At 40.4% G+C, this 10,574-nt stretch overlaps 1 protein-coding gene across 1 annotated transcript in view; it reads left to right on the top strand.

Annotated features, from left to right (window-relative positions):
- The first annotated feature begins 4,485 nt into the window (after window positions 1–4,485).
- The window catches only part of Igbp1 (immunoglobulin binding protein 1), a 14,191-nt gene continuing 8,102 nt past the window's right edge, over window positions 4,486–10,574 (top strand). The window contains exons 1-3 of the mRNA XM_031365555.1: window positions 4,486–4,722; window positions 6,568–6,647; window positions 7,313–7,425. Coding sequence (XP_031221415.1) covers window positions 4,501–4,722; window positions 6,568–6,647; window positions 7,313–7,425 — 415 coding nt within the window. The 5' untranslated portion in view covers window positions 4,486–4,500. The remainder of the gene's footprint in view (window positions 4,723–6,567; window positions 6,648–7,312; window positions 7,426–10,574) is intronic.

Consider the following 10,574-nt stretch of genomic DNA (forward strand, 5'->3'; position numbering starts at 1 on the left):
CCCTGGATATGTAAGCAGGAAACTATGAGGGAGCTTCAACATGTACCTTTTTCTGAATTTTATAATCTAGTCCATCCCCAGGCCTGTCAGTTCTAACGACAAATGCTATTTTATATCCCTGCTGCCTTCCATCTTTGCTAGCACACTTTGGTCTAAGCCATCAGTAGCTCCCAACCTCAGGTAACCAAGGCCCTGTGTAATATGGTGTCTTGTTTCTCCAGTTTCATCATATGTTCATTGGACCGTATCTACAGTTCTTTGAACAGACCAGTTCCTTCTTCCTTCTTTGTATGTGCTGTTCTCTTTGTATTAAATTTTCTTCATATGTGTAAGTCTTCATCGTGTAGGTCTCAGTTTAAATGTTGTTCTTTAGAGATCCCTTTCCACACCAGTCTCTTTGAGTAGTGAACATCTGTCATTCTCTCTCTTCTCCACATTTCTTTGCTTCATGGCATGTAATTATTGTGCGGTGATGTCACGTGTTCATCTCAGGTTTGTTTCTCCTACTAGACCGTGCGCTTTATAAGGGTAGGAGCCATTTCTCTCTTGTTCACCGTGGTATGCCTTAGCACAGGGCCTGGCATGTACAAAGTGCTCCAACAATGTTCACTTTGACAAATAGGAGAAACATCACAAGCATCTCCCAAACAGAAGCAGATTTGAATATGTACAGGGAATAGATAATAGTCCTGTCCGACAGAAGGGCTAAGAGTCGTATGAGCAGAGGTATACATAAAGTTCTGTATACAGAATACTGAACGGAAACTGGGGCCACAAGCTAACAGTGGGCCAACTAGAATGCAGTGATAAAAGGGAAGTTACAGCTATCCCAGATACTGTAAATGCTTTTGTAAGAAGGATTTACATGACTAGAAAAATTGTTCAGGGCAAATTTGGTAGCTAAATGATAGAGTGCTTACCTTGAGTGCTTGAGGGCCTGGGCTCAATCTCCCATACTACAAATGAACACCCTCCCCTTCCCAAAATTATTCAGACTCTTGCTTTCTGTAACTCCTTCTATTCATGACTCTAGATACTGAGACTATCCTAAATAAAACACCTAAATGGTATGTCTTCTCTCATATCTGCTTCCCTGTGCATATTCTCTTACTCATCTTTGAGGACTTACCCTCAGTGTGTTTGTTTTACGAGTGTGTTTGAGTAACAGCACCTCCATTCTTTTAACAGAAATGAAAATAGAAGCTGGGTAAGTAATAAGACCTAGTGGATTTAGGTTCTTAAGTGACAGCTAGATAACCACTTCCATAGCCAAGTGGAAATGTGCAAGTAAAACTTTGCGACTAATGCAAAACATTTAGGATCTCTCTACTTCAGTGAATATAGATGTTTCTTCCAGTGGGAGAAAAAAAACATAGGGGGAAAAGATAGGAATTCAGAGTTGGGGCACACCAGGGGAGAAAAGGGAAGGAAAGACGAATCAGGAGAAATCCAACAAAATACAAATAGAGGAATTTATAGAAGCAAAATGTTCTATCCATTCTGAGTCCACTCCCCTACACACACACACACACACACACACACACCTTAACACATACTTTAATTCATGATATTTAGCATAGTATAGCTTTCAGTCTCTAGACTTGGGACCTCTTAAGGTCAGAGGCCTTGACTAGTAGTTTATTAGTATTCCAGTTGTATTGTATCTCATGGTACCCACCACAGCATTGGATCATAGTTAAAGCTTGGAGGTTTTTGAAGAGACAGAGTACTATTCCAAAAGATGGAAGCAATACAGCATTGTAAACATTGATTCTTTAGAATTAGACCATTTTGGGGTGACTGACTTCTACCACTTAATAGATGGGGCATGATCTGTCCCCATCCCCTCTCTAAACTCAGTTTTCTCATCTGCTATCAACATTTATATTGCTCTTTACAAAGAATTTTATTGTGCATTTTTCTATTTGATCTTAATTCAACCCCATGAAGTAGATCTACATTATAAAGCTATAAGAATGTGCTTTTCGAATTGACTTGACCAAAATTACATAGCTAGGAAGTGGCCATGCTAGAATTGAAACTGTTCCTTCTAATGCATAGACAAGTGATCACTAGGCAGGGTACAAAGTACTTTGCAGAAAGGTGATTCTGGGTGGGGGGACAGAAAACTGTAGAGTGAAAATTTACAGCTATGAGTAATGACAGCAGCTAACTGACAGTGACACCTGAGAGAAGTGGATAGGAACAAGATTGATAGAAAGCAGGATAAAATAAATGATGATGGGGAAGGATGAAGCAAGATTGAAGGAAATATAGTGTTACAACTACCTGGCCATCGGGCAAGCATGATGCTAATATGTAATCTGCATAAAAGATAACCCTGTATGATAGTAGACTGTTGTGGTTGGCCCACTTGATACAGATTTGTAATTCCTTAGTACTCCGTAACTGCTTGGAAACAGCACAAAGAAACTCTCCAGTCAGGGTAGTTATAGAGATAAGGAATTCTAAGGCAGTAGTTGGTCTACCCTGGGGAGCCTAGAACACTGAGGTGGTTTAGACTGAGCCTTATGGTTCCACCAGTGTCTGAGTAATATTGGGAGCCTTCCTCTAATTTTGCCAAGGCACATTTTTGTCTGTATCTTACTTACTGGGATCCTATTTATTCAAATTCTCATGTGAACTAAGTTCCTTTTCTAAGAGAAAATTTTTTGGGTTTTTTTTTGGGGGGGTGTTTTGTTTTGTGTTATTTGCTTTTTTAAGCCACTGACCTGAAAGAACAGGTGCTGAAGAGCCAGGAGTCTAAAGGATGGAAAAGAGCTAAGTCACTGAAGCAAGGACATAGAAAACAAAGGAACGGAGCAGAGAGTGCATGAGTTGAATGATCATGGAGAAGGAGAAAAACCTAACAACTTTACTTAAAGGACCACTAGACGTACCCAGACTTCACCCTGGAGTATATACATTCTGGGACTCTTGTATGTTGTTTTCCTATGTCATAGGCACCTCCATGGAAGAGGATGAGTAGCTACTTGTGGAACCAATTAAACATTCTCAAGTAATTTGTAGTAGTACTCCTGAACTAGGAATTGACTTTTGTATTCTTTTACCCAGAAGCCTACAATAACAATTTGTAGCAATTGCCATAACAATTTGTAACATACAAGATACTTTCTTGTTGCTTAAAAGAAGAGCCTAAACACAGTGCAGTGGTCCTTGACTTTGGGATAAAACATCTTCTTGGCAAAAAAGCTGGAAAGGGAAAGCAGGGGGTGGGGAAATGAGAGAAGAGGAAGAAGGCATGCATGCAGAGGAAGGAAAGAAGAGAATGTATCCACGTAAAGTTTTGTATAAACTTTGAGGAGCACCTCCCTCACTTTAAAACTCTCCATCGACTTGAAGCTAAGACCTTATCTAGGTACCCTTGCAGAAGAGGGTCCTATTCTGGAAGTGCAGAATGGAGGGTTCCAGGCAGAGGGATTTTGCTATACTTCTCTTGGTAACCATGGCATTTTGACTTGGCTCCTGTTTGTTGCAAGCCTTCATATCCAACATATTGCCTGTTTTGTGTTTTAAATATATTTATCTCTTGCCACCTGCACTGCTATCTCCCCATTTCTTATGTTCATCATTAGCTAAAGTTCTGTTGGTTTCTTCCTTTTCCTGCTTTCTGTCTGTTCTAGCCACTCCTCCATGCACATTTGCTTTTCCCTCTTAGATTACTCTTCTGGCTATCAAGATGACTTCCTACCTTCTTTTCTTGATGGCTTTGTTCAGGCTATCTCTTCCGAAAGGTCACTTCTGCTCACTCTATATATACTAGCACGGCTATTTGCACACCATTGTTCTGGCCATTCACCTTGCTTTTTGCTCTATTGTAGCATGTATCCTCATCCAAGTTGTCATCTATTCCTTTTGGTTTGTCTTCCTCTGCTAGAATGAAAGATGCTTGAAAGCAAGGACTGTCCTTTATAAACTGTCTCTAGCATGAAAAGTGCTTATCATACTCTGGAGATAATTGACAGATGAATGAGAGATGAGGTACTAGAATGCCTCCCAGAAATGGCAGCTGAGATCATTGAATCCTAAAATTGGATAGAGGCGAGTCAGAAGATCTACCTCAGGAATGTTTTGCATAAAAGGAAAAAAATGACCAGCCTTTCAGCAGTTTCTTAAGGAAGTCCTGGCATTGGTGGCAGGTAAACTGACCGATTAAGGTTTTGCCATTCCTTGAAGATGCAACTTCGAAATGGAGACTTACAGGAAGCACTGTGGCACTGAGCATCCAGCAGAGTAAGGACTGATGTGGCCAAATGACTAAAGCATCTCATCCCGAAAGATGATAGGTCTTACTGAGATCAAGATATTCCTAGGCTTATCTTGCTTTGTAGTCTGGGAATTGGCTCTGGCTTATAGAACCCCTTCTTAGATCATAGACTCTACTTCCAAGGTAGGAATTGGCATACATACGGCCTGAACATCTGCAAAGGCAGACCTTACTATATATAACCTTTTGAAGAAATCTGTATTTTTAAGTTCATGGGTAATGCTTTTCTGTGGAACAGATACAAACAGAAGAAGGAGGTGGAGCATAGGTTGTCTGCACTGAAATCTGCTGTGGAAAGTGGCCAAGCAGATGATGAGCGTGTTCGCGAATATCACCTCCTTCACCTTCGGAGGTGGATTGGTGTCAGCTTAGAAGAGATTGAGAGCATTGACCAGGAAATAAAGATCCTGAAAGAAAAAGACTCTCCAAGAGAGGTAAGCCTTGTCCTTGACCACATAGCAATGGGAAGCTGCCACCAGAAGTTTGAACATTCCACAGGAGAGAAATCGAATGAAAATCCTTAGCTGAATGTAGTGATGACAATCCCAGCTACTTGGGAGGCTGAGGCAGAAGGATGACAAGTTTAAGGTCTGTCTGAGATACAAAACCAAAGATCTCTAAACAAAAACTATAGAACACTGGAAAATAACTCACTGGAAAAGTAGCTCAGTGATAGAGAACTTGTCCAGCATAGATAGAACCCTCATTTAATCATTAGCACTGCAAAAAGCTCAATCTTTGTCAATCTCTATAAAAGCATTGTTCACATTATAGTAAGTGGAGAAAGGCCAGAGTCGCTTTCTGATTGGTTACAGCAACCTTCTCTGATGCTTTCTAATTTAAGGCACTTAGTTGGGACCGGATGGTATCGAAGAAATGCCTTTTCCTTAAAATCTCAATTGGTTTTGGCTGTGAAAAGAAGGCAGGGAGAGGGAATAGGGCCTTTATAATCTACTTAATTGTAGAAAAGGGAGAGAACAGGATTAGCATGGGTAAGAAAAGCAGAACTGTAGGAAGTGGGGGCAAGAGAAAGACAAGGAAGATGAGACAAAAGAGCAGGGAGTGAGTCTGGGCTGGGGAAAGACTTAGAACTTAGCCTTACCCAGTCTCATGCTCATAGACAAGTTGATCACCCAGGTAGGAGACACTGAAGCAGGGGTATCTTCATATACAGAATGCCCAGAAGACTACTTTTTAAAACAATCTTGTGAAGGAGCTGTCAAATGTCTTTAAACATCCTAACTCTGTTCTGGAGCTGCTTCAAAAGAGTATATGCTCTGTAGCCACGTGCTCTTTGGTACAGGACCCAACAAGAATTGACTTGATCAGCCACCACACTAATTGATCTGAGGCCTTGGCACAGCTGCTTTTTCATTTGGCTTGTCCTAATGAGCCTGGGAGCTCTTATCTGAGGAAAATAGCAACCTGCTCCTTGGTGTTAAAGGACCAAAGAATGAATGTTGACTATTCCATGGCCATAAGGCCCCTTGAACATTTTTCCAGATGAGTGGTTTTTGGCATTTTGAAGTTAGACTCATTCTGAGTCCTTTCCTGTCTTTAATAAGTGTAAGTAGTTTTGCTTTGTTATGTGGTACTGAGATGGGCTCTGGAAGTGATGCTGTAAAAATGAAATGAGCACTTCCTGTTTAATCGTACTTTGTTCCAGCATGTCTAGATAGCTTTCTATAAAAACCACTGGTCTATCCTCCCTCCTTTTATGGACAGACATCAATTTCTAAGATACTCTAGAGGTTCTTGAAGATTAACAGCATAATTACGTTAGAAAGAAGTTTGGGGAGAAAGCTCTTAATTCTTTTCTGCAAAAGGTTGGGCTGAAGGAAAGTGCTTCAGATTCAGCTCAAGGGGGTTATGTGGAACATGGCAGGAAGCCTTAGAATTCCCTTCTTTAGGGGCAATTTTGAAACCAAATAGTTTTTTCTTGCTCTCTCTCTCTCATTTTAGCAAAGTACTGAACACCCCTCAAGACTGACAAATAGAGGTGCCATCAAGGTGGCTGGTGACCCAAGTCTGTTGTTCCCCCAAAAGCCACATGATGGAAAACAACAACTGACTCCTGCAAATTGTCTTCTGATCTTCACACCTAACTCTTCCCAACAAGAAATAAATGGAAACAGAAAGCATAAAGCTTGACCACTGATAATAGAAAGGGGGGTGGGATTTTTGAACCCAGAGCTTTCTCCACACCAGAAGACTTGAAAGCCTGGGTGATAAAATGGGTAAACTGGCAAATGCACCTCTAAAATTCATTTTCTTCTTAGGAATCAGCTTGTCACTCAACTCTTCCAGAGAAGCCTCCAATGAAACCCTTCATCCTCACTCGGAACAAGGCACAAGCCAAGTAGGTAGTGCTGCAGGCCGACCTGCCTTCCGCAGCCTCAGTTGATGGCTGCATGCAATGCTTGAGTAAAATACAAAATGGACATTTTTGCCAAGTCATGGCTTCAGCTATGAATGGTGCTCTTTCAGCCGAGGGACTAAAGCTTTCCTGATTCTTTCTCCATGTCTGCTATGTCTCAGAAATTTCCTTCACATCAAACTTGAAAATAAGCAAATGACACAGAAAGAAATTAGTGAATCAAATACAGAATTGCATGCTTTACATGTCCCCACCCCCACCCCCCTGTTATTGACACTCTTCTTGCCTTTGTGAGCAGTTCTCAGAAGGATGTATCTGCCTAGGTGTAGTTGAATTCTGAGGTTTTTATGCTATTCCACAGGCCCATAGGAAAGTATTCTCCACATTTCTCAACTCTTAATTGTCAATTCATACTGTCATCGTAGAGTGCTGGCCCTTGGGATTAGTTATTTGGAGATGACCCTGAGCTCTTGACTTTAATGCTCCCTTCTGGATGCCCCCTTTTCTGCCTTACTGAAGAAGTTTGTACAAGTCCTCCAAAGATTGCCATGTAGAGCAATGAGACCTACCTCCTCATTAAAGAGGAAAGAGTCTGTCCCATATTGCTACATTTGTTTCATTCTCTAAATGAAATGTGATTTTTGCAGAGTATTTGGAACTGGTTATCCAAGCCTGGCAACTATGACAGTAAGTGACTGGTATGAACAACATCAGAAATACGGAGCATTGCCAGATCGGGGAATAGCCAAGCCGACATCAGGTATGAAGTGGTGAGATGTCTATACTGCTAGTTCCTTTTGCCTTCGCAATTAAAGACCTGAGCAAACAGCCTGACAGAGTCATCTTGTCAGTGTCATTTACCATTAAAGCAAATAGCAGCTGCTTCAGAGCATTGTCACTTTTGGATCTCTCCATTTGTGCCATGAAAACAGCAGCCAGATAGCAGAACCAAAAAACCCACTTGTGACAGTGACAACAGATTGGATCGTGCTGGTCCCTGGGCAATCAAAAAGGAGAAACAGAACAAAATATTCATAAAAGAGCAACTCCCTACATGTCCTACAAAGTGACCAGAAGCAGGCAAAAAACTGGAGGGCAGGCCACACTTTGAAGGAGGGAAGGGAATTCCTTTAGAGCAGTGACTCTTGATGTTGTATATGATCTTTTATAAGAAGCCAGGTGTGGTGGTGCAGACCCTGTAATGCCAGTGCTGGGGAGACAAAGACAGGAGGATCCCAGAAGCTCACTGCTGAGTTAGGCTAGACAAATTGGCAAATTCCATGTTCATTAAGAGACTGAAAAGTATAAGTTAGAGAGCAGTTCAGGGTTAACTTCTGATCTCTGCACACACACACACACACACATATACTCCTTATGCAGGAAATTTTGAAAGTATACAGAAATAAAGTACACAGACAGCAAAGACAGGAATTCTTGTTGGTATCCCAATAGAAACAGTAGGAGCCAGAGACAGCTGAGTGTATTAAAGTCCTGGGGGAAGGCAAGGAAATTGTCACCCAGTTAAATGAAATGAGGGCATAACCACTAGAAATTATGGTTGAAGAGAAGTTTTTTATTGTAGATATGAGATGGAGGGAGATATGTAGAGATGAAGGATGCCAGAGGCATCTAGAATAGTCCAGGGAGAGTAGTAGACTAAACATGACCAGCAGCCTAAACCAGATCATCAGAAGTGAGAGAGAGAGACCTTCACACATACATGTGTACACACACACACTCACAGAATAAGACAAATCATAGACTGTACCAAATATTTTAAAAGATATATCTGATAAGGGACTGCTATCCAAATATTCTCTTAAGATTCAGTAAGAAAATTGAACAGCCAGATGAAATATAATAGACCAAAAATATCTTAGACACTTCACTAAATAAGATATGAGATGGTCCACATCACGTCATTAGGATAATATAAATTAAAGCAGTGAGATGCCAACTCATCTAGTGAATAGCCAAATCCAGAACACCTTAAATGTAAATGGAACAGACCTTCAAATGAAAAATCAAAAATTGATGATCTTCATACAACTGCCTACTATTAATAGGAAATTATGTATTTTAAAATATAAAAAATTATATATCAACTATCAAAAGTGAAAAAAAATCTAAAACTCTGTACCATATTTCCAGTAGCTATAGTGATGTTAAGAAAGGGGCGGTTACCCAGGAGCACACATGAATCAGAACTTTGTAAGTGCCTGTTAACAAGCCCCACATTACAGGAAGACAAAAACAAGTGGAGAAATAGACAAACATATAGTCATAGTTGGTGTCATATTTTGAATTGTACATGTCATAATGAGCATAATCCCTAGTGCAGCAAGTAGGGCTGTAGAAAGTGAATGGACCCTGGAGTCTTTGACTTCATCAGTGGACTAATAATTTGATGGGCTATTAGTAAGGGATAGACCCTTAGGAAGTAAGAGCTTTATTGGAGGAAATAGGTCCTTGAGGGCCCCTTCTCTCATGCTTCCTCTCTGGTCCCTGGCTGCCATGAAAGCAAACAGCTTTGTTCTAGCACATGCTTCTCACCATGATATTCATCTTCACTTTGAACCCAAAGGTATAGGGACAAGTTATGAAGAATTGGAACTGTGAACCAGAAGTCTTTCCTCCAATGTTTTTCACCCCAGCTATATTGTCAGTAGAGGAGACAATTGGAAAAGTTAATATTTCTTCTAGTAATTTATAGAGTTCTGTTTGCCAGTAAGGCTCTAGAAAAATCTGATCCACACTGGCAGTCATCCTACACTATTTGGCATTTATGGCACTATGTCCAACAACAGCAAAATAAACGTTTTCAAATACACACAACACATCCACCATCATAAGTTTCTGTTAATTTTCAGAAATTGAAATCACAGTGAATGTGTTCTTACACTATAACATAGCCGGGAAATTCCCCTAAATGGGAATTAGCACCCGAATAACCCCCAAGTCAAGGGAGAATTCCAATGGAGGAGCATCAGACTTTGAGAAATACAGTGAACACTGAGCTGAGAGTGAAGTATGTGTCATTTTGAAAATACAGTAGGGGGGAGGAGGGTGCAATAAAATTAGTGACTGAAAACCCTACTTCAGTAAGTCAGGAAAAAAGAAAACAAGAAGTAAGCCTAAATGAAGGGAACTAAGAAAGGTGGGAAGTCTAAGAGTTGATGGTGAGTCTACATAAGTTGAATACAGGTATACTTCTATGACCTCAGGGTTTCATGTCTCAGTATAAACCAGTGGTTCTTAACCTTCCTAATACTTGACCCTTTAATACAGTTCATATTGTAGTGATCCCCAATTATAAAGTTATTTTTGTTGCTCTTCATATCTATACTTTTGCTACTATTATTAATTGTAATGCAAATATTTGATATGCAGGATATCTGATATGTGACTCCCACAAGGGCATTGTGGTCTACAGGTTGAGAACCACTGGTAAAGATGCCCCCTCAAGGAAGAGACAGTGCCCATAATGTAACTAGGAAGCATAGCATCATTGTTTTTAGTAGCCCACTGTGGATATAATTTACTTGGATGCCCATACATACCAGAGTGGATAAGTACATTTTCGCATATTCATACAGTGAGCTGCTATGTAGCTGTAAGGTTAAGCTAACTGTAGTTCTTCAGCTGTAAATAACAAATCTAGCTTAAGCACACCTAATTGTGTGTGGAAAAGACAAGCAGAAAAGCATTTATACTGTGATTTCATTTGTATAATGTTCAAAAATATTGTTGTTATGTGCTGATTAAAAGCCAGTATAGTATTTGTCTTTAGCGGTGGGTCAGAAATGCAATTGGACCTGAGGGGGCTTCTGCAAAGTTAGTAGTGTTCTGTATTCTGGCTGGGTACCAGCTACATGGATTTGTTTAATATATGACAATTCATTGAGCTAC

The sequence above is a fragment of the Mastomys coucha genome, chromosome X (genome assembly GCF_008632895.1).
Source record: "Mastomys coucha isolate ucsf_1 chromosome X, UCSF_Mcou_1, whole genome shotgun sequence".
Classification (NCBI taxonomy): Eukaryota; Metazoa; Chordata; class Mammalia; order Rodentia; family Muridae; genus Mastomys; species Mastomys coucha.